Source organism: Nycticebus coucang, chromosome 13 (assembly GCF_027406575.1).
Source record: "Nycticebus coucang isolate mNycCou1 chromosome 13, mNycCou1.pri, whole genome shotgun sequence".
Taxonomy (NCBI): domain Eukaryota; kingdom Metazoa; phylum Chordata; class Mammalia; order Primates; family Lorisidae; genus Nycticebus; species Nycticebus coucang.
Window position 1 is genome coordinate 1,430,036 of NC_069792.1, and position 27,878 is coordinate 1,457,913.

At 43.3% G+C, this 27,878-nt stretch overlaps 1 protein-coding gene and 1 long non-coding RNA gene across 2 annotated transcripts; one reads left to right on the forward strand and one right to left on the reverse strand.

Annotated features, from left to right (window-relative positions):
• Window positions 1-5,603: 5,603 nt before the first annotated feature.
• SNAI2 (snail family transcriptional repressor 2) lies at window positions 5,604-10,285 on the reverse strand. The gene is made up of 4 exons (XM_053559332.1): window positions 9,768-10,285; window positions 9,090-9,421; window positions 7,755-8,300; window positions 5,604-6,844 (listed from the first exon to the last, which is right to left on the reverse strand). Exons 2-4 carry the CDS (start codon window positions 9,166-9,168, stop codon window positions 6,663-6,665), a joined length of 807 nt encoding a protein of 268 aa, XP_053415307.1. The 5' UTR covers window positions 9,169-9,421; window positions 9,768-10,285; the 3' UTR covers window positions 5,604-6,662.
• LOC128563844 (uncharacterized) lies at window positions 9,460-27,580 on the forward strand. Its single transcript, XR_008373908.1, has 3 exons — window positions 9,460-9,582; window positions 13,798-13,929; window positions 27,036-27,580. It is a non-coding gene; the product is annotated as an uncharacterized LOC128563844 (long non-coding RNA).
• The last annotated feature ends 298 nt before the right edge of the window (window positions 27,581-27,878 follow it).

A 27,878-nucleotide genomic window follows, 5' to 3' on the forward strand; every position in this document is an offset into this window, starting at 1 on the left:
ATCCCAGAAGAGGCCCAAGCGCTGCCATGTAGGGACGACCTCAGACGGTGAGGAGAAACCAGGGGCCTGAGGCTCCGGGAGGGCAGGACGTCCCCAGCCAGCGCACCAACCTGTGGGTGACCTTTACTTTAACTCCATGCTTTACTTCATGGAGATTCTGTAGGTTTAGGATGTGGCAATCTCAATTTTGTGTTAACAAATGTGATTTAAAATAAGCTTACTTCATAAAATAAAGGACTACAGTGTGAGCAGCATTTGGCAGCAATGTGGAGTCTCCTTCTGGGTGGGGACTCCTCCCATGGTCTGCAACACAATTATGGGGCGTGCTTAAGGCCTGGCAAGAAATCTCATTCAGAAGCTTCATAGCAGAGAGCTTTGTGCAGCCTCTCTGGTGTGCATTCTGGGCCACCAAAGGAAAGTGAGGCTTGGTCATGACTGAAGACATACAAGAAAAAGAGAGCGGAAATCAGACACTGAAGCACAACTCAGTCATGCTACTATTGTGCAGCTGGGGGATCGTGGCTTAAAAGATGGTGGGGACAGAAGCAGAGCAGTCTGGCTCCGTGGGCATCGTGCTGTGAGGTCCTCTGCTCCCCAGCCTCCAGTGGCAAAGGCTGGTGCTGTCACTTTCCAGAAACCCTGCCCTCCCTCTGCCCCTCAGGCTTGCCCTGGATCAGGAACTGGGATGGGAAAGGGGGCCAGAGGAACAGGTTAAGAGCCCAGTCTGGGGCTGAAGCTTGCTGCTTGCAGGCAGTACAAAGACCAGCAGCAGGCATCACCTGGGAGCCCTCTGGAAATGCAGACTCTCAGGCCACCCCAGACCCATCAAGCCAGGATGTCCGCAGGCCACCCACTGTGTGCTGGCACAAACCTGTCAGAGTATCCCTGACACAGCGAGATTTGACATTCATTAGACCTAGGTGGACAGGATCTCAGCACCTATAGCTCAGTGAGATTCTGTGGCATCCTGTGTTACTGCCCTTTCTGCAAAGTTCTAAAAAGTGTATTATCACACAATACAAGAAGTTTGGCATCTGATGGATATGCAGCAGAAGTTGGAACAAACAAGAAGTTTAATTACTATCCATTTTCTTTGGCAAGAGAAAGTGTTGCTATGTTATTCCATCCAGGTCTTTCCTTTCTATTCCTTAGAACCAACTATCGCCACCTCCTAACTACATAGTAAAAAAAAAGTGTTAACTTCTGCTCCCTACCTGAAAGGCAATCAATTCCAGCTTCATAATAAACTTTTGAAGAATGTCACCATATTCTTCTTTGTCATGCCTACTATTAAAAGGGATGAATGACAGGGCCTTCCCTTTGGCCATTGTCTACAAAAATTACTTAGTGATTATTCAAAGGACCTTACAACTATCTCTACAAATTATCAGGAGAACAGGCTCAGCAGATCAAAGTAGCTGTGATAACCAGAGTAACCTAACTAGATGAAGTGGTACAAAATATATCGACACGCCCATCATTTCGTACTGGCTCTCCTGCTCCAAGCTATAAATACCTTCCAGGCCCTTTGGAGTCTGCGGACATGAACATGCTGCTACTTCCTCTGCTAATCTCGCATTGTTCCCGGGTCTGGCCCAGTGCCACAGTGGAAAAGTTGCCATGCTTGTTGAATTTTACATGCATGTTTTCCACTGAACGATTATTGCTTCCTGGGGGGCTGAGGGCTAACCCAAACTTTAGCCATAGCTTCCTCCTTTGGTTGTTAGATTGTACACATTTACTGCTGAAAATTATATCTGAGAGCTTTTTTCCTCTTCATATATATCCATCTCAGGTAAATGGAACACTTTAGTTCTTCCTCTGTGTCTGATGAGACAAGGGTGATAAACATCATCTTATTTGAGAAACCTTGCTTCCCTGGATGACAGATGCTCATTCTCAAACTAATTGTGCTCAAATTATTCCCAATATCTAAACTAGGGACAATTCTTCAGATATGGATCTTAGCCAAAAAGTTCCTTATACTTTTCAAGTTATAATTGCCTCATTACACCAGAGGGTCCACATTTTGTCGTGAAAGAAATGACTGTTTAGCTTGGAAGACTTTTCAGTCTAAGAAGATAAAAGCTGGCTGTGGAGTGTGGGTGTTCAGGAGAGCAGCAGTGGCCTCCAGAAGATGAAGTGTTAATGTCCCAAGGATGGAGACCAGCTGCTCTCCATCCAGGCTGAGAACAGACCCAAGGACATGGGCTCACAGGCACCAGCAAAGCGTGGGGGGCTGTGAGGAGGCATCAGGACAGAGCACTGACACCAAAGGGGCTGGAGCCAGTCAGATTTCTAGGAGAAACTGGAAAAGGGTTCTGAAGATTGTTGTATGTACGTCATGTAACTCCTGAATTATGATCGTTCCTAATTATGCTGTTAGACTATTCAATTTCAGGGCACGTTATTGCTTTCCATTTCAGGAGCTCTCTGATGTGTACCTACCCACATAAATCCCCTTGCTGAGAGTGGTGCAGCAGAATCTCCTCCGTCCCATGGTGCCATGAAAAGAGCAAGGTTCCTGGAGCCAGCAGACCTGGGTTTAGATTCCAGTTTTGCAACTTGCCACCATTGTCACCTTAAGCCCATTGTCTAACCTCTTTGAATTTAATATACTTATCTTTGAAACATATATATGTGTGTGTGTGTATATATATATATAGAGAGAGAGAGACAGAGAAAGAGAGACTTCATAGAGAAATTGCTACCATTGAAGAAAATCATGAATGTAAGTTTCCTAGTACAAGAGCAGGTACTTTTCTCTGTTATTAAATCATAGCTGTGTACATTAATGCAATCATGGGGTACGATGTGCTGGTTTTATATATAATTTGAAATATTTTCATCAAACTAGTTAACATAGCCATCACAGCATTTTCTTAGTTATTGTGTTAAGTCATTTATATTCTACATTTAGTAAATTTCACATGTATCCCTGTAAGAGGCACCGTAGGTGTGGTCCCACCAATTACATTCCTTCCACCCATCCTTCCCCTCCCCTCCCGTCCCCTTTCCCCATATTCTTGGGCTGTAATTGGGTTATAGCTTTCATATGAAAGCTATAAATTGGTTTCATAGTAGGGCTGAGTACATTGGATACTTTTTATTCCATTCTTGAGATACTTTGCTAAGAAGAATGTGTTCCAGCAAGAGCAGGTACATTTTAAGCATTTAGTAATAACATTGGGAACTCATTTTTATGGCATATGAGCCTCATCCGTGCAAGGAACTATTGAGTCCTTTATCCGTGATACTGAAACTCTATTCCTATTTTGCACTCTGGAAACTGAGGCACAGAACAGTGAAGTAACTTGCGTAAGGCTATAAAGCCCACAGTGGTGAGATAGTGATGTACTGAACACATTTGTTAGGTTTAAGAGCTTGAGCTCTTCCTGCTGCCTCAAATAGTATGAAACAAATTAAGGCTACTGAGAATGCCCGTGTCCATATGTACCTCTGGTAAAATCCATAGTTTTTAAAACTCAGGCTCTCACAGTGTTCTCAAGCCTTACCTATATGGATATGTATTTCCCCCTTCACTTTGAGGGGGATGTCCAATCTATCTGGGGAGCTCTCATCACTAAGTTAGGATACCCCAGTAAATGTGCTTGGAGGATATTTCAGAAACTATCAAAAATGCTTTGTAATAGAGGAAAATATGTTGAATTTATTTTAGATGTGCAAGCTTTTTTTGTTTTTACCAATTTCTACTATTTTATTGATTTATTATTCCACAAACACCTGTTGGTATCTATGTTCCAGGTAAAGTGCTGGATGCTGGGAATTTCTGCTTTAAGGATGTTCTGCCTAGTGAAAAGGAAGGGTCAACAAAAGGTTGTGATGTCATGAGATGAGATGAGATGAAAATGTTATATTTTCTCAAGTACATATAAATGGTCATAAAGCTCCAAGTGAGTGAATTTGGAAGGTCAATGACCTTTCAGTGGGATTTCACATACTGCAGGACAGCAGTAGATCCATTCAAAACCTTGGTAGAAATTGTAAAAAGTCTAAGATAATTACCAAGGCAAATTTATAGAATGTCTCAATCTGATGAACTTTAATTTATACCCATGTATCTTAATGACAGTAAAGCATTTTAATCACAAGTGAAATTAGAATGCTGAGAACAAAGTTGATTACAAAAACATTTCCACGAATTTTTCATTAAGCAGTTAAATTAATGAACATATCTTTTCTTTTAGAAAGTTAGCTGTTTAAATTTGGAACACCAATAAACTACTGGCCTATAGACCTACAAATGGGGGAGGGAGATTTGCTTCCTCAGAGAGCCAACTAGAACGTCTTAGAGGGCGTGACTCATTCACATTTTCTCCTTGCAAGATGTTTCCACACGTTAGCTGTCTTGGAAGCTTGCAGTCAGCTAAATTGGTGTTTTTATAACTTTAGAATGCCCTAGTCAAGCTATCAGCCATTTCTTCACATTTACAAATTGCTGTTCCAAATAAGTTTGCCTCTGAGAAATATGTACTGTGATATCAAAAAAATTAAAAGCAGAATATTAATTGTCTAAAGATTGTTTTCTTAGTCAGATTACTATCCTTTTCAGTGTTGCCTAAAAATGTAACATAACACACAGAGAAAGGAATATGAGCACTAAAAGAGTAGCATTGATACTTAGTTCTTATTTCTGGTCATCGGCTAAGGGCCTGTCACTAATTTCTTTGAGTTACTAGTTCTGGCTTTTATTTGTATTACAAGGACAACACAAGAAAACAAAAAGATTCTGTAAGAGCTGCTCATTCCACCAGAGAGAAGCGGTGAACAGGAGCAGGTACTATCCTCCTAATGGGTTTGGGATTTGGACCTTGGCATTCTCACAGTCCCTGAGAGGGCTGGGATGTCCACATGTGACCTAGCACATGTGCAGTTAATGCCCACACACTTGCCTACAGTCATGTTATATTTTCTCAAGTACATATTAGATTTGGGTGGGGACTTGTTCAACCTGTTCAAATTCTATAAAAGGAAATTTTAACTTTCCATTATTTAGTACCATTCCCATTGCCAAACATATCACTTATTTTATGTCACTAGATGTGGCATTTATTTTTTTTGCATGGTTTAATTTTCCAACTTGTGTAATTCAGAGTAAATCCATTTTCCTCCTATTCTTTTCACGCAGTTTTTCTACTTTTTTCTTTTATATACCCTTAAATATTTCTTTCAAAAATCTTAAACTGTTCCAGTGGCCTATGTGATAATATAAGTAATTGTAATTTGCTTTTCTAAAGTCAATATGATAAAGTCAACACAAATAAAAAGTTTTGAAAGGTGTTTTTGACTATTAATAATACCACTATTTTAGCACTCAGAAAGTGCGATTTTTTTTGTTAAGATGATGTTAACAAACTACTGTCATAGGCTGTCTTTTCTGAATGTGACAGTATTATCTTAAGAATGAAAAATACCGGCAGGTTACTTTCTTATAATCGAACACATAATATAAAGCGTAATAAAATGCATAGAATACATAATTTATTTTTTTCTTAATAACAAAAGGAATAATTCTTTGTATAACGGTTTGATACTAGTTGTGGAACAAGTAAAGTCTCTGAAAATAGTAAACAAACAATAGGTTTTAAATCAAAAATGTTTATTGTAAAAAAGACCTTGAAAATTGTTTTCTAAAAAAGAAATATTGAGTTCACAAGTCTTCAGATTGTTTATAGACATAGCTATAGACAACATCTTACTTTCATACAAAACTCATTCAATCATATAAAAATAAACACAAATTTACACGGACTCATCAACTATACAAGTAATTAAAAAAAGGCACTTGGAATAGGTGTTGTATTATTGCATTTATCATCTGCATTTAAAATGGTTTAAGTACATTACTGAATTTCTAAGAATTGTCTCTTGCACTTATTCCCATCTTTAATAATTTTAGAAAATCATTAGAGTTCTTTTAAAAAATAAGAAATGAAGCATGCACCAGGAATGTTCAAAGTTAATCTTTCCCTCCTCCCCTAAGGCACATACTATGTATTGGCAAAAACAAAACAAAAAATACTTTTAATACATTCGCTTGTTCCTCGATCTTTTCTCTCTCTCTTAAAAATATACTTTAAAGCATTATAGGTAATAAAAAAAGAAAAACAAAAAAGAAGGCCTTAGTTCAACAATGGCAACCAGACATCAGACATGGAATGAAGTAAACTTGGAAAACTTTATAAGGCACCTGAGATAGCGTCTGGCAGATTCTCTTCCGAGAGGAAATTCCATTGCAGACTCTACTACAAAGCAATACTGTTCTTTTCAGTTGAAATGATTTGGCAGCAATGTAAATCTTTGCGTTCTCTCTTAGCAAGAAAAGATGCAATGTGCTTTTCACTTCATCTTTGAAGAGAAAGGTTCTTATCTTTTATTCTCTCAATTTAACTGTCAGTAAATAGATAGTAATTTTCAACTTCACATGGAAAGGATTAACTTTAAACACATGGATTCCGTGCTCTCGCAGCTTTCAGTGTGTGCTGGTATGTACGGTGTGTGCACGTGTGTGTGTGTGTGTATGTGTCTATACATATTATTTGGTCGGTAAGCACAAGAGAAAACGCCTTTGGACTTTAATTGGTCATTTGGCTTTGGAGTGAAGAAATGCATTCTGTTCGAGTAAACATTGATTGCGTCACTCAGTGCGCCACACAGCAGCCAGATTCCTCATGTTTGTGCAGAAGAGACATTCTGGAGAAGGTTTTGGAGCAGTTTTTGCACTGGTATTTCTTTACATCAGAATGGGTCTGCAGATGAGCCCTCAGGTTTGACCTGTCTGCAAATGCTCTGTTGCAGTGAGGGCAAGAGAAAGGCTTCTCCCCTGGGGGTGAGGGTGGGGGATGAAAAAGAAAGACAGTCAGTGTTTTCAGAGGAAACATAAAATCAAATAACATTGATAAAAATCAGTCACATTTTGCACCCCCCAAAACGAGAAGCAGTAAAACTTGATTAAAAGTCCCCATGATAGACATTTATCGTAACACGTGCCCCGTTAAGGTAAATTTGAATGTTGCCTTAAACAATCATACACTGAATATCATCACTGTTGCTAGTCAGGCAGAAATAATGCACATAGTTCTAGGACTTTCACTTATGAAACCTTTCTGCTTCAGCAGGTGCAGCTAACGTTGAGTGTTGCCCAACATTTCCCAATAACTCCCCTTTTCCCTCTTTCCCTCTTCTTACGACTAAGGAAGTATAAGTGCCTTGACACCCTACAGGATGATTTGGTGCTAGGAATAAGAAATTCAGCCCCGAGAGGAAATAAAAAAGACACAGAGCAAATTTGGTTCAACTCTCCAACTTGCTAAAGGGTAATAGATATCACAGCAAGAATGTAACTAACAGAAAACTATAGGAAAACCCTTCATCTATTTACCAAATCAATTGATTAAGATAGCAACATTTGTATTTGCTGATTACTGGGGGCAGTTCCACAGAACACACATTCAAGCACATCTTTCCTGATTTTCTAACTGATCTTTGAGACCAAACCTCCTGAATCTACTTTCCAAAGTCTAAATGCTGTTTGCAGTCCCTGGCGCAGAGGTTGTTAGCAAGAAACGGAGCACTTTGTGCTCTCACAACTTTCTGAGCAGTCAGGAAGTAGCTATCAAGGCCCATCCATCACTGCAAGCACTGTGTCCCTACATGCAAATCCTACAGCCAGCCCAGAGCTCCCTTCTACCCGAGATTAACATTCCCAGCTGCGTTTTTTTTTTTTTTCTTACCAGTATGAGTTCTGATGTGTCCTTGAAGCAACCAGGGTCTGGAAAACGCCTTTCCACAGATCTTGCAGACACAAGGTAACGTGTGGGTCCGAATGTGCATCTTGAGGGCGCCCAGGCTCACGTATTCCTTGTCACAGTACTTACAGCTGAAGGATTTCCGAGACTGGGCATCACAGTGCAGCTGCTTGTGTTTGGCCAGCCCAGAAAACGTCGAGTAGTTCTTATTGCATAAATTGCACTGAAACTTCTCAGCTTCAATGGCATGGGGGTCAGAAAGCTTGGATTGTAGTCTTTCCTCTTCATCGCTAATGGGGCTTTCTGAGCCACTGTGGTCCTTGGATGAGGTGTCCGATGGAGGAGGGGGACTCACTCTCCCCAAGGATGAGGGGTACCCGGAGAGTGGGGAGAGGCCGTTAGGCAGTGGGGAGTGGAACGGAGCCGTGGTAGTCCACACAGTAATGGGGCTGTAGGCTCCTGAGCTGAGGATCTCCGGCTGGGGGATGACAGGCATGGGGTAGCTCTCGTAGAGATATGGGGAAATGATCACTGAAGGAAAGAAAAGGACAGGAATGAAGATTAAGGAAAGCGACTGAAATACACACACACACACACACACACACACACACACAGGATCCGGAGGAAGACACACAGTTTTCTAATGAAGAAGACAGACTCATTGAAAAGGACAGACGCCTGGGTAAAACCCTCATGTCCACGCTGGCGTCTGTGGGGTTCTTGTACCTAGAGCAGACCCAGGCTGACAGCTTTGCAGAGCCACCCCAGCCTCCCAAGACAGGGAGTGTGGCCAAGCCAGCGCCTTCACTGTCCTCACTGAGGGGGGATAACCTAGACAGTGTTTTTATACATAGAGAAAAGTTGTTTTCCATGGTATGCTTGGGCTATTTGTTGGTATTATGACCATGAGCACAAAGATATGCGTGCATCAAGCTGCCTTGTAAGGGGAAGGAGGCGCATTCCATGAGGAAAGCCGTCATTCAGCATTTATGGGAACTGCCCTGCTCATTTTCACACATACGTCGTGCGCATACACAAACTTCAGAAAAGGAGGTTGCCTGAGTTAGTTGCCTGAATTGAATAAAAAGGGCCTTGTCAGTCGTTAAGAGTTGAAAAAGTTTTGAATTAAAATGTTCTGTTACATGATCAAAAGAATAGAAACGCTCTTCGGGGATGCTGTTTCAAAGGGGAAAGCAGCTGAGTCTTTTGCTCTTTTGTACCAGCCTTTGAATACCAACACTCAGATTCTCAAAACTGTATATTTAAGGATTTAGAGATACATAGTTACAAATATAGTTAATTTTTTTTTTTTTTTTTTACCTGTGTGTGTGTCCAGTTCGCTGTAGTTTGGCTTTTTGGAGGCGTTGAAATGCTTCTTGACCAGGAAGGAGCGCGGCATCTTGCCGGCGGGTCCGGCGGCGCGGGCGCGGATAACGGTCCGGCGGGAGGACTGGCCGGGCCCTACAGCATCGCGGCCGCGGGGCTGGCCAGGGCCGCGCTCAGGTGCGGCGGACGGCGGGCGCCTCTCCACTCGCCCGGCTCCTTTACGCACTGAGCCTGCCGGGGCGGGGAGGGTTTTTTCCCCTGGCTTTTGCAGGAAGGATCCAATCACAGCCGAGAGGTTCAGATTTCAGCTCCTCCCTCTGGGACAGCTGTGAACAGAGGAAGAATCTGTTGTCAGACTAAATTATTCTGGTTCAAAATGGACTGTTTTTCAGGATTTCAGTGAAGAGAAAAAAAAGTGTTTAAATATTTTCAGGAGAGGTAATTTCACTTCTTCAGCGGCGCCGTGGTGCGCGCTCTGCGAGAGCCGGTGGGTCGCCGGGGCCGGGTTCCTGCCCGAAGCCGGCCTGGCTTCCAGATGTGGAGGGTGTGGGGGCAGCGCCAGGGGACAAAGTGTGGGTCGGGGAAGGCGAGGCCGTCCTGCGACACCAGGCCAGCCGCCGCTCTGAACTAGAGCCTATATTTGGAAGTGGCATTTGGAGAGGTTCGACTTACACAGGGCGCAAATAATGAACTCCTGGCTCTTGAAAAAGGCTGCGGCACGAAGACAAAGGCCTGGGCGAGCGGAGGCCGAGCTCCCGGCGGGGCTGCCCGGACCTGGGCAGCACTGGGCCGGGGCGGGACCGCGCTGGGGTCCCCGGGACTTCCGCAGAGCCTGAGGCGGCGCTTCCTCCGGGAAATTAAGTAATCATGTCACTGTCTTAGTTATGGTGGCGAGAAAGAAATGCTTTGTAGCCCTTTAAAACACGGCTCATCAGAAGAACTGGAAAACTGCAAAGATAAAAAGGAACGGTGGCCCGGAGTTGGGGGAGGGGGCGGGGGCAGAAGGTAAACTGTCATTTGGAATCCTGGAAATTGTCTCACAAACACAACGTTGGTATCCTTTCATGCGTCACGATGTATTTTTATGGGGGAAAAAAGCGTGCCTGGGTGTTTAGAGACAATTATTCAATCCGAATAGTCATCTCCTTTTCCTGGTGCTTTTTGCGCCTGCACAAAGTCATTAAAAAATCCACGTCGCTATCTGTCAGTTTTTGGTATTATGTTAAAATAATATAAAGATACTCCCGTGAGTGCTTGATTAAAGTTTTGAGAGGCTAGTCTGGTAACCAGCAAAGACATCTTGATATTGTAGATGGCATTACATCTAAAAACCCTGCAAGGTGGCTCATTTGTAAAGTAAAAATGTCACCCATATTTTTAAGCATCTGTATGCAGTTCAGATTTTTATCCCCTCCCTTTTGCTTAGAGATTAAGGAAGAATTTGCTCATGAAAACCACTCTTTTTTCTAACAGGTGTCAAAAGAAAAAAGTGAAAAAGAAAATTATAGTGGTGATGTCAAGACTTGTAAGAGAAAAGTACATCGTCAGGCTAGGTCGCTTCTTCCTCTTGGAGAGAAAACAGGAGTGTGTGTGGGTGGGGAGAGGCTCGGCACCTTCCCCAGCTGATTCCCAGGATTCCTCTTATTTCTTCCAACAGTCGCTAATTTAGGTGTCAAACAGGGAATGGCATTTAGATGAACCCTTATGTTAAGGGATCTCTGTCTATAGGAGACAGGAAGCTAAGAAGACCCACGTTCGATTTCTCCTCAAACCGTAACTGGAGGAGACATCAGAGCCAGTGTTCTGAGTTTGCTACTTTTTGTGAGCGTTTGTTCTGATTTAGGCACATAGGTTTATTAGAACTCATCCTCTTTACCCTTTCCACCTCATTTCCTGAAAAACGCGCATTTTGTTAGAGATCATGTAGAGAAAACACACGTTGTGTGGCTATTACTTCCTCCCTCTGCAGTATCTGTCCCCAACTGAGAAGAGAGGGCACGTGGTGGTATTTATTTGCTAGGTGTTAAAAAACAAGACAATCTGCTAAAATGTCTATTTAAAAACTCCATTTAAAAAGCTTGACAGCAATTCACTATGCCTGAAAAAAAAAGGCTGAATTTGGATTCCAAAGGCATCACCGGGAGAGCCGTTGTGCAGGGGGCCCCACGAGGGTCTGCGTCACGGCGCCGCGCCCCGGGGACGGACGGTGCTGGCCAGTGGCGCGCAGGCCCGTGTGAGGTCTGGCCACCGTCGGAGAAAGGGAGAGTCCGCGCGCTGATAGCGTGAGTCACAGACTAAACAGGTGCTCTGCTCAGACACAGCGGAGGGCCCTCGGCGCCAGAACCGGGTGGTGGAAACGCACGAAGCAAAGTCAAAACCACACCCAAAGGCCAGCTGCTGGGACTCTGCAAAGACAAGACAGAGGTTTCCTTTTTTTCTGCCAGCCGCAGGGCGCACATGTAAGAGCTGGCTGGGGTCATTGACTGAAAAGACTGTCTCTTGTCCAGGGACAGAAATTTTTGCAAAGAAAATGGGCACCAGATTTTAATAGAATCAAATAGAAATCAGTCAGTGACTGAGAGGGGAAAACATGGGCAAAACAAACATAAGTGACTTCGCTAATGTGAGGCATCAATCCGAGGTTGGATTGGAGTTACCTGAGGAGGCTGATTTGAGTAGTCCTGAAAGGAAATGAAGCTTGTGTCCAGAGTCCCCGTGCACGTAGCCAGCCTGGGGGAGGCCATGGGCACAGGTGTGTTCCAGGCAGGCAGGCACAGGTTCCGCCCTTCAGCTCCCAGCAGTTTAATGTAGGGTGAGGAGAAACGAGGGAGTCTGGTGGCATTAGGGCAACTTAAAAAACCCTGCTCACCAGACCTTCAACTACGGGGGTCCTTTCTCCTTCCTGATTTCTGTGGATGGATTCTGTGGTTGTGTGAGACCCCAGAAACCCAAATAATCTAATTCCCTAATTGCCATGACATGACGTCCCTGACAGTCTCATTTCCTCTGTTTTCTGTAGACGCTGACCAAGATAACTTGTGAACAACTTCTCTAATTAAAGGTCTGGGAGTTCAGGGGAGGCTCAGTCTTACCCACAGCCTCCCTGGAGGGGTGGGGTTCCTCCTGGCCCCACACTTTTTGACACATTCTTGCCTTGCCAAATAGGGAAATAAATGAGATTCACGAGCTTTGGGAATGCACCTTGGATCTGTTTACTTTGCACAGAGATTCGTGCCACATTTAGCTGTTTAGGAGTATATAAGGCAGTGCGGGTATTGACTGTCAGATTTAGAAAACAGAGTGAGTGTAGCAGAGAGGAATCAGTGTAATGGATGCTGAATACCTCATCCTGTGCTGGTCCTGCCTCCTAAATGAACAGTGTCTCCTTCTAGCTTTGGTTTGTGGTGTGACGACCCTTGGAGAGGGCAGGGATAGCCTTTGCACTGATGGCATATTTGTAGACCTTGCATGATATGAAGTTAAGAAATATCTGGCTCTGAGATCTGGAGAATATGATAATGCATTACAACTTTTAAAATCTATTTAGATAGGAACAAAGGGTTTAGTATATGTAACTTGATTGAATGACATAGATGTGATGCCATTTTGTGGTTTTGTAAATGTATGATATTCACATTCCTAATTCATCTTTTAATTCAATCTCAGATAAAATAAGCCAAGTCCTAAATGTTTCCTTTTAGTTCCAGAGCTTCTCTGTCTGTAAGTTATGTTTAATACTTATCCCTAATTTCTTTCAGAATGATTTAAGGACAAATATTTTCCTACATGAAAAAAAATTATCGAAGTGGTATAGGATTCTGCTTATATATTCTCAACTGCATAGTAAGGAGAGCCTCTTTGCAGGTGTGGATGGACCTCATGTACACACTTAACATTCGTACGCATATCTAAATGATACCAGCAAGGCCCCCATGAATATGTGTGTGTGTGAGAGAGAGTGGATGTATCTAAATTGGGGCAAAAAGCAATAATAACAAATAACGATATCACAGAGTCCCTTCAGTGTGTAGGAATCTCCATTATTTCCTGCATGTTCCTAGGGCCATATTCACCAGCTCATAGCCACTAGCCTTGTGCATCTGTCTGGAGTTAGCTCTGCTCCTGGTGGGTCGCTAAGTACCATCGAATAGGATTGGCAAACACTGAAGATCACCTCCAAAGGAAACTTTAACTTAGGGACAGCATTTTAATGAGATCTGCCAAATCACTTGTATTCAGAATCTTATTCCTAGTTATGTTTTTATCATCTCGTTTCCCATTGGATGGATTTAGTATGATTAGTGTATTATGCAAAGTAAAAGATAATCATCTCTTCAGTATTCCCTTTGTATCTTGTGGAAAGTGTTGATGATCTTATCTGTCAGATGATTTAAGGAAGACTGCAGAAATTTGAAATTATAATCTGTGTGATACTACAGCTCAGGGATATGTGGTTGCAAAGAGACACCTATTGGTCAGTTCTGGAAAATGCATTGCTGTCCTTTTTTTTTTCTTCCCGCCCCCACTCCTTTCCCATAACTTTTTAACCAGGTCTGCCACCTAGTGGAACATGGGCGGACTTAACGCTAAGAGCATCAACCTGACCTTGTTTTGTAATTGCCTCAATTTCAAATGAATGTCATTCAACGTTTTGAATTTATCCATGCATTCATAACTTAAAATGTCATATTTTTGTTTGTAGGAATGTGAATAACATTTATACGACAAATTATGTTGGATTTATAAGAGAGGCGACAAAGGCTGATGTTCACCAGCTTGCACAGTCATGAAGAAGGAAGTCGGCAAAAATAGCTGGAATTATACTCAACAATAAGTAAGCACCATTTGAGATCTTTATAAGTCTCTTCTTTCTTTTGGATTATTTCTTATAAGTCTCAAAATTATGTCATGGGAACATAATGACCCCAAAGGCAGAGGTATTTCTGGGAAGAGGAGCCGAGGCTGAGACCCGTTTTCCAGGGGCGTTCAGAATGCAGATGATGGAGTGAGGATCTCCACTCTGCCTTCTCTGCTGCTGGAGTCTGCTCAGGTAGATGAGAGACACTCAGGATGCAGCTGTTGGTGGAGCTGGAGGCCATGGTAAGAGCTGCCATTCTAAAATGATGCATATGAGTTGGCCAATACGCTAAGCACATCACAGCATTATTTTAAGTAATCTCGCCAAAGTAGTTTGTCTTCCAAGGTAGATACCCCTGTTTAGAGATGAAGAAATGAAGACATGAGATTTAATTATCCTGGTTAAATCACACTGCTGGTAAGGAGTAGGTAGAGGTGGGATTTGAATCTGTTTAATTTAAATCCTGTGTATCTCACCACTCTGTAGTAACACATCACAAGGGTAGATTAGAACCATGACTAACTGTAAAACATGATCTCTTTCTTCCCCTCATGAGATGATGCTTACACATGGGTCTGTAATCCATCCTCTACTCACCACTGCCTCTGCCCAGCCTCTGCCTCTTTTCCCAAGTCACCCCAGGTCATGGCTGCTTGATTTCAGACTTGTTGCTTCCAGGTGTTAGGTGTGACTTCTGGGAAGGCACATGGGATAGAGTCCCACGTGTCTAAGTAGCTGCTCTTGTCTTTTGGTCTGAAAAGGTGGTGGGCTTTGTTACCTCAGTCTTTAATGGGATTATGTGGGGAAAAATAAAGCCATCAGTGAAGAACCTATGTGTCCAAATATAATGAAGGTCTGTACTCTGAGAAGGTCTCTCTCTTCCTTTCGTATGTTTGCCCATGTGTGGGCATGAGTGTGAGTGTATGGTGTGCCTGCCTTGCTTCCAGTGTGAGCTTCCACAGGGTTCACATGTGAGTGGACAAGTTTGGTGACCTTGTGAGTTGACCTGGTCTGTGTTCATTTACAAGAAGGACTTTAGACACTTCCTGGGGAGAATGTACCCAAGAACAACAGAGTGAGTGCAGTTGGGTCCACCAAGTTCGACTCTACAAGAGACCTCAGTATCCAAAGAAGAGTGTTGGTTCTGAGTATAGGGATGTGTCTGGCACTTTAATAAGTCTTTTGGCTGAGCACCCAAAAAGGCTGTGGGGAAGCAGGCATGGAGCCCAGTGGGTGAAGCTGAAACGTGGCTTTTCTCCAACTCTTTTAGGCATTAGAGGGTAGACCATGCTTTGTGGGAGTACTCTAACCTCCTATAGTGAGTACTCTAACCTCCTATAGTGAGTACTCTAACCTCCTATATTGGGACACCACAGGGCATCACTGCTGGAGGGCCCCGGGTCCCCAGTCATAGTGGCAGTGCTGCTGTGAAGTGAATATTTGTGAACCCCCAAATTCTTTTGTTGAAGCCTAACCCCTAAGGTGGTACCCTGTTTCCCCCCAAATAAGACAGTGTCTTATTTTCAGGTGTGCTCCCAAAGATGCACTAGGTCTTATTTTCAGGGACGTCTTATCTTTCCTGTAAGTAGGTCTTATTTTCGGAGGATGTCTTATTTTCCGGGAAACGGGGTAGTACATGGGGCTGGGGCCTTTGGGAGGTGGTTAGGTCATGAAGGTGGAATCCTTGTAAATGGAGACAGTGCTCTGCCAGGAGATGCCAGAGAACCTTCTCCCCTTCTCCCGTGTGAACATCCAGGATAAAACAGACTGTGAACCAGGATGCAGCCCTTACCAGATGCTGCACCTGCCGGAGCTCTGGTCTCTGACCCCCAACCTCCAGAAATGTGAGAAATAAACTTCTGTTGTTCATAAACCTCCCAGTCCACGGTACTTTGGTGCAGCAGTCGGAATGGACTGAGAAGGTGAGAACTGAGGGCCTTGCGGATTGTCTGGGTTTCTGCAGAAGTAGAGGGAGTGCTCCACAAGGGAGCAGAGCTTCGGGCAGAGGCATCTGGGAGAAAGGGTGGTGCACGTCAGAGGCAGGCATGGAGCAGGAGGGGACCTGTGTGTTCTGCCCTGAACTTAAGTGCTGGTCCTGTAGACACACACGGAACCGCAGGGCTCCAGAGCATCAGTGCAGGTGCTCACATCCCGATCACGTCCTGATTCAGTAGGAAGATAGGGCAGCTGTCACCTTCACACTGAGCAAGGCCGAGCGCCTGGCAGCCAAGTTTGCTGGTGCCCTTGCTGCCTGGGTGCCCGAAACAGTGCCTTTACTTAGCATCCCTGTTTGGTTCTGGGCCTTGCATCTGAGTGACCCGCACATCTATCTGCATATTAAATTCAAAAGCCTTTAAAACAGCAGGCTTTCCAAGACAACCAAGAGAAGCAATGCCTGAGTCACACTGCATGTGAGGGTTCCCCTCATGTACATCTGGAGTCATCCACTCATTGAGCCAGTTTCCAAAAGCAGCCTTGGCCGGTGCTCTCAGAACACAAGGTTTGGGGAGCTTCCCAGGTATCCAGAAGCACTTTGCTACTTTTATCTGTCTCATAAACATTGACCGTTACCTACCAGTCAAACCTGATTACAGCATTTGCTAACCCAGTCCCATTAAAGAGATCAGGAGCCTGGCCTGGAAGTCCTAAGTAGCTGCTTGGATTCGCCATGGATGGACGCTTTGGTCCGGATAGAAGCACCTGTTATTTTATATGCTGAGAGTTTTTCAAAGTAGACATTTTAAAGCATTATGCCATAGTTGTTTGAAAAGAAAAACCCACATATATACGCACATACACACAGCCTACAGGTAGCACGATCTTTTCTAAAAGCACTTTTTGGCCTTGCACTTAAAAATGAAAGGTTTGCCTTAAAGCCAGAATGATAATAGGAAAGAAACATTGGCTTCATTTACCCCCTTCAAATTCCAGTGCCCTGACCTCGCATATAAACCTTTTTCTATATAAACCTTTTCATATAAACCTATTTTCTCCAATTTTATTATCAGATCTATCAAGATTAAGTAGAATTATTTTGAAGTATTTCTTCTTTTTCTGTTGTCTGTAAGATTTGACATGATCTGTTTTTTTGTGAATTTATCTTTTACTTTTATTTATAAATATTAGTTGTCTATTTTTTGAGACTTTGGAAAAAAAATAATAAGAAGCTAACGGATGACTCCATACTGAACCTCAGAGTGAAGGCATTCTATAATAGACATACTCTTAATGTAATGTGAATGTTACTTTCTTTGCATTATTATTATTATTGCTGCTTAAAATTTCGATGCAGCAATCGTCTGATTTCTTTTCTGAATGTATTTATTGTTGTTCGTGCTTTACAAGGTTTTTGTTTCTAGTCCTTATCTTCAACATTGTTATTATTATTAAATTTTAAGCCTTTTTAATTCTGTGAAGGCAAAATTGGAAACCTAATAAACACATGTATATGTAAAAAATAAATAAATAAAAGCGGTGACTGTAGCTCAAGGAGTAGGGCGCCGGTCCCATATGCCGGAGGTGGTGGGTTCAAACCCAGCCCCAGCCAAAAAAAAAATAAATAAATAAAATAAACCTTTTTCTGGCACTAAAGTGACCTGGCAGTGTCAGATACTTATTAGCAGAAGAGTGTTAACATTTAACATTGAAATTGTTGTCAGTAGAACTGTTCCAGCAGTGAGCGGTGACTGGCTGCGTACAGAAGTACGAACCCTTTTAGGGGCTGGGTTGGAGGGTCCCTTCCTCACTGTGCTCACCCGGATGAGCATCCTCCCTTCCCCACCCCTGCCTAGCACAGCCTCACAGACCCAAACTCTATTGAGGGGATGGAAAACATTAACATGCTTTCAAAGTGAAGGCCAGAGGCACGCTGAAGTCATTTGGAAGTGATCATGGATGGAAGTTAAGGATGTAAGACTCTTGAATCTTCCAAGTCCCTGGAGTCTGTGGAATTAGGGCACAGTGATGACGAGCCAGCAATTGTACAAATGTACTTGGGAAGAGTGGAAAAGGAATTTGAGTCTTAAGAGGAAACTTAGATGAAATCATCAAACATTACAGCAAGGGAGAACCTTAACGATCTAGCGATATCCTCCACCCAGCTGACTCAAGGGTACAATCCTTCTCCCCATCGTATAGATCAGATTCAAAATGTGCTGACTTTCAAGGGGAGATAGTAGCACACAGCATCTGTGGGGCTCTGGGGCAGGCCTCCTATTATATGAAACTGTAATTGATCAGCTTCTGTAAACTCTCCTTGAGTGACTTTAAAGAAATCAAAATAAGAATAAGTAATCGGTCTCTATTTCAAAACTCATGTGCAATTCAGCATCCTGACCTGTTTTGCCCTCCCCCCCCCCCCGTGAAGCAGGATAGTTTAATGCCTGTGGAGTTTATTCTACTGGGGACACCTGCCTTGCATATTTAACTTTGGTTTCCACTTTTACACTTTTGCACCGAAAAAAGTAGGTAAAATTAATCATTTTAGACCAAAGTGCAAAGGAGGACTGTTAACCCACCCCACCCCACGTGGTGTATCATTCGGCCAGAGGAAGAACTTATCACGAAAAGGGCTAATATGTACACCTTTGTTTTCCTGAGTCCTCATTTTCAATTTTCTCTTTATTATTAACTCAACTGAATTCCCCATGGGTAGAAGCTACAATTGAGTGAGATTTAAGAATAGCTTAGTTGGTCTAAAGCAGTGTTTTTCAACCTTCTTTTTTTAATATCATGGCACGTTTGAACTTGTGGTTAAACTTCTTCAGCACACTTAAATTATATTGATAAAAAAAGAGTTAAAAATATACTTAATGTGCTTTAAACTTCTTTCAAAAATAATTTAATAAATGATCTTTAAAAATTTTTGTGGCACTCCTAAGATCCTCTCAAGCACACCAGTATGCCACAGCGCTAGTCTAAAGAGTAGATACCTTGAACTCCAAACCCCAAATATAAGGTACAACGATGTTCCCAAAGTTGGGTTGCAAATTCTTTAACCCCTGCCCCCTGCCCGAAAGCTACCAAATAAGCTCATGGCCTAATGGGGGCCATGAAGAAGTGAGGAGTGCCGGGTCCTCCAGGTCCGTCTGTGTAGACTCTAGGGATCCTGTTGGGCTCAGAATAATAACCCTGCCTCCTCCACACACAACTAAATGTCCCTCATTTCTAAAGGTGACAGTGAAATTGTATCAAGTTATATTAAGAATAAAAGGCCTTCCGGGTAATGGTATCTTTCATTAGGTAGGCTATGGCTTGGTAACTTCTGTCTAGGGGAAATCCAGAGCCAATTGGTCAGGGTCCTTCTCATGACAAAAAGCAAAGTTGTAAATGTATTTGTCAGAATAGAGACTTTATGCTAGAGAAAGTCACCCACTAGCCCCAGGGTAGGCACTGATTTGACACAATGATGTTGAACATCAAGAGCACTTAACATGAAAGGCTCCGGTGATGTGGTGACAACAGGATTCAGTGTCTCTGTGAAGAGCACTGGTGATGGGGGATGCAGGGAGGCTCTTCCGCTGTGGGTGGAGGACAGAGAACCCCTGCACGCTGCAGACGCTGCTCTGGAGTCAGATGGAGACCAAGGAGCAGAACCACAGGGCGCTGCAGACGCTGCTCTCCAGCCAGATGGAGACCAAGGAGCAGAACCACAGGGCGCTGCAGACGCTGCTCTCCAGCCAGATGGAGACCAAGGAGCAGAACCACAGGGCACTGCAGACGCTGCTCTCCAGCCAGATGGAGACCAAGGAGCAGAACCGCAGGGCGCTGCAGACGCTGCTCTCCAGCCAGATGGAGACCAAGGAGCAGAACCACAGGGCGCTGTAGACGCTGCTCTCCAGTCAGATGGAGACCAAGGAGCAGAACCACAGGGCACTGTAGACGCTGCTCTCCAGTCAGATGGAGACCAAGGAGCAGAACCACAGGGCACTGTAGACGCTGCTCTCCAGTCAGATGGAGACCAAGGAGCAGAACCACAGGGCACTGTAGACGCTGCTCTCCAGTCAGATGGAGACCAAGGAGCAGAACCACAGGGCACTGTAGACGCTGCTCTCCAGCCAGATGGAGACCAAGGAGCAGAACCACAGGGCACTGTAGACGCTGCTCTCCAGCCAGATGGAGACCAAGGAGCAGAACCACAGGGCACTGTAGACGCTGCTCTCCAGTCAGATGGAGACCAAGGAGCAGAACCACAGGGCGCTGCAGACGCTGCTCTCCAGCCAGATGGAGACCAAGGAGCAGAACCACAGGGCACTGCAGACGCTGCTCTCGAGTCAGGCTGAGTAGCTGTGAATGTCACAAGCAAATTAAATTAACTGCTCAGCTGATTGTAGAGAATCAATTTGGAAAAATTTGGAAGCTGGTCTTGGAATTATAGCTTGTATAATTCTTTCCTGAGAATAATATGTTTTGCTTCCGTTCTCTTTATACTTGGAATAGAAGGGTTAGAGGGTCCCACTATACATTGGTGGTGTGTCTAAATTTAAGGACTTTTAAACTGGATGTTAGCAGAACAACTAGTTGTTGACTTCCAATTGTTTGTAAGTGAGGTAATAACAGCCCTATGCTGACTGGAGACACTGTGGTCTGCGCCATCATTAAATCCCACACTTTACAGATCGGTAAGTACCGGGGAGTCCGAGGCTCTGCAGGTGCAGATCTGAATAACGATCCGCGTCGCTAACTCAGAGACCTCGTTGGCCAGATGGGTGTTTTGATGACCGTCTGGCAGAGCTCCCCCATGGACCTCCCGGCACAGAGCAGTGGTAAAGTGCCAGCCCTTTATCAAGGGCAGACTGGGTACTGGATACCGTATTGAGCAATTCGACAGGTTTTGTTTTATCTGACCCTTTTAACTCAGTCCTGAGAAAACTGCCGTGTTGCACGTGGGCTGCCAGAGTGACCTGCCCATCAGTGTGTGTCTGATTCCAGAGCCCGCTCACGCCGCTGGGCCTAGGCCTTCCTACCTAAAGACCTGCCCACGGAGGGGCTGCGTCCAGCTCTCACTGCTGGACACCGCATGGCACACCCAGCAACTCTACTCCAGGGCATCATTTTGTTATAAAAATATTTTTTAAAGGAACTGTGTGGACTATTTGACATCCAACAACAGCAATTTCATTTCAGAGACAAGATTGTTGACCTTTTAATGCCATGATTCTAAGGTGACGCTACCTTCTGTTTTGTTGTGTTTTGAAGCATCTTAAGACAGGTGGGGACAGAAGTCTTTCCGGGTTCCTTTCCATTAAGTTCCTGCCTCTGTCCTTATTTCTGTTAGTTCTCAGGGTGGTGTTATTTCTGACTGCACAAGAAGGCATTGGAGCTGAGCCAAAATAAGCTAGTGAGACCTTCGGTCATTTTCCTGCCAAAATTTAATAATACAGTAGATCCTTGTTAGGACATGACGCATCTGCAGATTTGAATATATTACTGGTCATCCTAAGTCTTCCAAATGTAACAAGGACACTTGCCAAAGCCTCAAATAACATGATTAGTCTGTGATATAGGCATTAGTCCTATTTCTTGGGACACGAGTTATAAAGTACGAAGGTGTAACGACAGTGAGTATATTGCTTGAATAGACTTCACTGCACTGTAATAGTTTAAAACAAGCACTGAAAAGCGTATGAGGGAGATAGATAGGTGGGAGGGAAAGGCTACCTTGCAATGCCCCTTTAGTTGTTTAAGGGTGGTTACCTGGAGCTTGCACCTTCTACACAAGGAGGTGTGGGGGGACTTAGAGAATTTGATTTATACACTTGACAATTATTTATTCAACAGACATTTGTTAAATGCCCAATCTAGATGCTGGGGAAACAATAGTGGGCAAAACAGAGCTCTGATCTCTGGAGCTTGCAATTTAGAAGGGAAACATGAACCACAAATTATAACAAGTGGGATGACTGAGGCATGTTACAAAATTACTTAACAATAAATCTGTCCCTTTGTAGAGAATTAAGATCCTCCTATGATGAAGTGATGTTTGAATTGAGTTTAGAGAGCTGAGTAGATGTTAGGTCTTTGGAAGGAGGGAAGGAAGAGAAGCGTTCTCTTAACGGAAGGAGGAGTGAGTGGAGGGACCCCAGGGACACCTGGGGACTAAAGAGCCCAGTGCCAGGACAGGGGGACACGGGAGGGGCTGCCACAGGCACCCAGGGGGAGGGGCTGAATCCAGCAGGCCCTTGCGGCTGTGGTGAGGAGATTCTCTCTATTAAAACATCAGTGGAAATAACTGAAAGAAGTTTTATGTGTGAACATGTAGCTGACATTTTGTTAAAAAAACATTGAATACACATGTGTTTAGAAATAAACCACCTTTCAAACAGTCTAGCTTGATTAAAAAAATGTTACTCTTTACCTCCTCTTCCCCACCCTTCCTTGGAAGCCTCTGTTTTTACTATTTCTCTGTATTTCTTGAGTCAGCTTCATGAGTTCAAACAGCATCCTCCATTTATCAGTGTTAAGCAATTCCCCCCAGGAAGGAGTAGAGTGGAATGCTCTTCTTCCTCCCTCTTCCAACAATTTTGGGCATTAGATTTAAATTTTTTCTTGTAGCTGGGTATAGGGATGTGCACCTGTAGTCCTTGCTACTCAGGAGGCTGAGGCAGGAGGATCCCTTAAGCCCGGAACTTGAGGTTGCTGTGAGCTAGGATTGCATCACTGCACTCCAGCCTGGGTTACAGAGTGAGATTCCCATATCTCAAAGAAAAATAATTCTGTCGTTTAACTTCATAAATTTTAGTTATAAACTTAAAATGGCCTTGTTTTCTGTAAATACATAATAAGAGGTTCTATCCCCCACCCCCATTTTTTTTAGGAGACAGAGTCTCACTGTTACCTCAGCCTAGCTCATAGCAACCTCAAACTCCTGAGTTCAAGTGATTGAGCCTCCTGCTTCAGCTTCTCACATAGCCGGACTACAGGCACCTGCCAAATATTTCTGGGATTTTAGTAGAAATTGCATTAAACCTATAAATTAATTTGAAAAAATTTTTACTATGTTGAGACTTCCAATCTATGAACAGGGTCTATGCCTCTGTTTATTTAGCTCTTTACTTATCTGATTTGACCTTGCAAATTAAACAAAATCATTAATACAGTTTTATGAAGTTTTAAAAATTTATATTCACCTAAATATTTATCATTACCTTTGTGGGGAATGATGGCCAGCCAAATGAGAATAAACCATCAGACGATAATTGGTTTTCTTTGAATTATCCCGGAGCTCTCTGAGAGAGTGATCTGTTTTTGCCTTCCATTTCTCTTTTTCTTTGAGAGTTTGGGAGTACTCGAAAGCTTTGTCTTCAATGTCAGAAATCCTTTCTTCTGCTTGCTCCATTCTGTTACTGAGGGATTCTTCTGTGTTTCTCAGATCTTTGAGGGCTGCAACTTCTTGTCTCAATGTGTCAAAATCTTTGGTCATTTGGTCTTTGAATTTGTTGAATTCTTGAGATATCTTTTGGGTTACTGCTTGTAATTCTAATTCAATCTTATTTGCTATCCAGATTCTGAATTCAATTTCTGACATCTCAGCTAATTGCTTGTGCATGGGATCTTGTGCTGTGTCTGCCCCATTGTTCCTTGGGGGAGTTGATCTACCCTGATTATTCATATTGTCAGAGTTTTCCTGTTGATTTCACCTCATGATTGTTTTTCACCGTTGCCTCTGGCCATCCTCAGAGTTGGGGAGGTGTCTCTCCAAGATTAGACCCCAGCGGGATCACTCTATTGTTGCTGGATCTTTGTAGGGAGTGACCCTGTGTAGCTCCTCTGGGGCTGCCCCAGCCAGGGAGTTGTGGTTGTGGAAGCAGCTCTGCAGTGTGACACACCCGGATCCAGCAACAGGGTGGGAGGTGGTGCGCATGGTTCTGGGAGTGCCTGGCACCCAGTGACTTTGACACAGAGAACTCAAGGCTCCAGCAGTCTCTGGCCAGGAGAAGGGCTCTGTGCAGAGGCTAGGAGGGCTCCGGAGGGCACACGGCTACCAGAGTCCCTGGCCAGATGACTGGGCCGCTGTGGAGGGAGGGAAGGAGGACGCAGGGTTGTGTGGCTCCCGCAGTTCCTGGTCAGGGCATGCGGAGGCCCGGCAATTGTGGGTCGCCAGTCCAGGGTTGCTGCACAGCTCTTATGGAGGTCAGGGTGGCGCCAAGCTCAGGGGTTTGAGGTTGCTATGAGCTGTGATGCCACGGCACTTACCCAGGGCCATAGCTCGAGGCTCCAGTGTGCCAAAACCGGTCTCACTCTGCCCCTGAGGGTTAAGACTGTAAGGCAGCTCAGTCCCCGCCTTTAGGCTGCTCTGTCACTAGGTTACTAGCTCCCGCCTGATCCTTGCTCTGTGACCCTGAGGGCAGAGCTTGCCGGGGCAGTTCTCTCACAATGGCTCCCTGCAGCCCACAGCCGAATACTATTAGCTCTGTCTAGCTCAGCGGCTCAGTCTGGGGCCCTAGACAATGCCCAAAGTTCTCTGCACTCCTGCTCAAGCTCTCCCCAAGGCAGTTCAACTGAGTGCCAAGTCCAAAAACATCAAAACAGTTCACAGGTAAGGCCTTTCCGGTTTGCAGTCTCAATGCTGCTTGTACTTATGGCTGCCAACCACTTGCCAGTTTTCCACTGTTTTTGTCCTCCTTTTGGGGTCCAGAAGTCCCTTGCTGACTTCCTGTATCCTCAAGGGCATGATTCTAGGCAGATCCCACAAGCCAGAGATGTGTGGAGTCTTATCTCCGCAGACTCACGGTACCCAGTTGCAGGGAAGCTGTTACTCGGCTGCTGTCTTGCTCTACCCCCACTCCTTCGGGTATTTTGAACTGTGTTGCTAGTTCATACACCTTTAGGGCTCTTACTGCTCACTGCCGGTGATGTCTTTATCGTAGGAAATGGCCGCTTCTTAACTTTTCTTTTGTTATTTGCCTAATGTATCTTTTTGCATACTTTTCTTTCCACTATGGGTATTGTTATAATTAAAGTATCAAATGGGCATCTTACAAGGGTATATGCGAATCCTAGTAAATGTGGAATGTAAAGGTCTTAGCAAAATAACTAAGAAAATGCTACGAAAGCTATGTTAACTATTGTGATGAAAATGTGTCAAACGATCTATGAACCAAGTGTATGGTGCCCCATGATCATACTAATGTACACAGCTATGATTTAATAAAAAAAAGAAAAAATTTAAAAAAAAATGAGCTCATGCATTTTTATCCAATCTAACAATATCTCTCTTTTAAGTGAGGGTGTTAGATCTTGTGAATTGAACATGACTTACAGCTCAAGTTTTCATGTGCCATATTGCAATTTGCTTTCTAAACCTACCGTTTGTTCAATTGTCATAATTTTACTTCTACATATGCTAAATTTCCACAGTATCTTATCATTATTTTTCCCCATAACTGTCAATTATATTTTAAGGAGATGAAAAATGAAATAAATGTATCTTTTGTATTTACTTTTATTTTACTTTCTTTTCATCTGCTGTCATTTTCTTTCTGCTTGTGGAACTTTCTTTAACATTTCTTATAGTACAAGTGTGCTGGTCATGAATATTCTTTTTTAGAAATTTTGTTTCCCAAAAGGTCTTCATTTCATTTACTTTTTTTTCATTGTGTGACATATGTCCTTTTTGTCTGGTACAAGGAATTTTGTTGACAAGTTTTTCAGTACCTCTAAGCATGTTTTTATTTACTGAAGAGAAATAAACAACCATATAGTTGCGACTTTGATTTTTTCTTAATATAGAAAACTATTACCTTAACTAACATAGCAGATACTTTATGGAAGTAATGAACCGAGCAATTCAATTAGATAAAGAGAGGAATAAAAAAGTAGAAAGCTAGTGGAAAGGAGAAGGCAGAGATGTCAGTAATTTGAAGTCTTATACAATTTAAGAAGATACGTAGGGAATCAGATGTGTAAACAATTCATAAGGATAGAGGAACGTGATCAAAGAGGGGGATGCTGGGCTGACTCTAGAGGCGTGGCAGTTCTGAGCAAAGCAAAATGCAGGCCATTCCACAGGAGGCAGAGTGAACACACATGGCCTGGGAGGCCAAGGCATGGGCAGATTCCACACAGATACCAGGAGATTCCAGCTGATGACAACACTTGAGGGGAAGAAGAAAACTGCAGGTCAGGTCCTCCGGTCTCTGTGAAATGATACGCAGCGACAGAGAGGTCGTTATGGGCACTCGTGAGGAGGGGAAGGGAGAGAGTGGTGTGGTTGTGAAGTTGTTTATTATGTGTTCTCATTTTCCAAATATAAATGAGGAGAGACCTTTTAATAATGTCCACAGCCACTATCAGGGCCCTGAGGGAGGGGAGAGTGGATGTGGTTGCTCTCTTACTATCTTTGTGTGACTGATATATTTAGATTTTCTATAAACTTGTGAAATGAAGATTTGAAAGCAAATATTTTTCATTCTGAAAATGGAGAATTGTGGAATTCATTTCATTCATAGTGAAATAGAATATTGTGTATAGTATTGCTTCTGGAATCCAGATGCCCCAGAACTTGAGCAACTTGGAATTCCAATGAAAAAATTGAGCAAATTTTGTCTGAAATCTGAACACTGCTCTGGAGTCTGAATGCCCAGCCCGTTGTGGTGTTTCTATGCCAAGGTTTCCCTGCTGCTGGGGCCACCCCTCTGCTTTGTAGTTTGGTTCATTGTCCAAAGCTGGTGTGAAAGCATCTCGTGTGGTTTTTGCTGCTATTTTTATGGTTCTGTGCCTGCTTTGTGTTATTATTTTATATAATAACAATTAAGTGTATTTGCCATGGGTCCTAAAAAGTGTAGTGAGGAAAATGAGTAAGAGGAAAGATGTTAGAGCTACAGTTAAGCCAAGAAAGAGGTCACCGCGAGCATGAAGGCCGCACCCGAGGGGCGATCAGGACACCTAAATTGACTGTATGGTTTTGAAAAATAAACAAGCTATCAAAGCAGCTGATGTGAGAAAGGGGGTACGATGCTGACCTCTAGGAGATGGAAAAGTGTGAAAGAGGTGGAAAAACTCCTCTTAGTTCGCATTAATGAAAAACAGCCAGCTGGTGGTGATGTGATTCCCGAGATGATAATTTTTTCTTTTTTTTTCAGTTTTTGCCTGGGGCCAGGTTTGAACCCACCACCTTCGGTACCTGGGGCCGGTGCCCAACTCCTTTGAGCCACAGGCGCTCCCCTGAGATGACAATTTCTGAGAACCCCAAGGTGCTCCCCCATGATTCAGTGAACAGCACGCCTGGTACTAGTGCTCAAAAGGAGGCGTTTAAAGCCAGTAAGGGGTGGTTGGAGAACTTTAAGAAAAGGACCGGGATCCCTTGTGTTGTTATGCACGGAGAAGTTGCCAGTTCTAATTTGGAAGCAGCAGAAAAGTTTGTAAACAGTGAGGGGTATGTTTTGAACCGAGTGTTCAATTGTGATGAAACAGGCCTTTATGTTTTTAGGTGTTTATATTTTTAATTTTATTAATTTACAATTTATTCAAATATTATTTGTTAATATTTTACCTTAAAATCTGGTGTATTTACTGTTAAAATCATTTTGAAAATTCAAGTTTTGGGGACCTAGAAACAGATTAATCCAGTTTCTATTATTTTCAAAGGGAAAATTATCTTGGAACTCAAATGGGGTTCTGTAACAGACTAAGTTCAGATTCTGAGGTATCACACTGTATATACATTTTATATGTTTGTATATGTGTATATGCATAACACATTTATATTATGTGTACACACACTTACATATGAGTTTATAATGTGCCAATAGATGCAGCAGAACCATTCATATGTTACTTTGAGATTTTATGGTAAATACAATACTTAAAAGAAAAAAAACATCAATCTTGGAAACTTTTTAAAACAAAAATAAAATATACATATGACTTACATTTTAATTGACACTTGTAGTGGTCAGACCCATGACCTCACCTCCTGGTGGTCA

Bases quoted from the DNA above. Each gene is read 5' to 3' on its own strand.
- SNAI2 (XM_053559332.1), bottom strand. From the start codon at position 9,168: ATGCCGCGCTCCTTCCTGGTCAAGAAGCATTTCAACGCCTCCAAAAAG. The intron at 8,301-9,089 runs GTAAAAAAAAAA...TCTTTCCTTCAG, and splicing joins CGAACTGGACACACACACAG to TGATCATTTCCCCATATCTC. The intron at 6,845-7,754 runs GTAAGAAAAAAA...CCTCACCCCCAG, and splicing joins ACACATCAGAACTCATACTG to GGGAGAAGCCTTTCTCTTGC.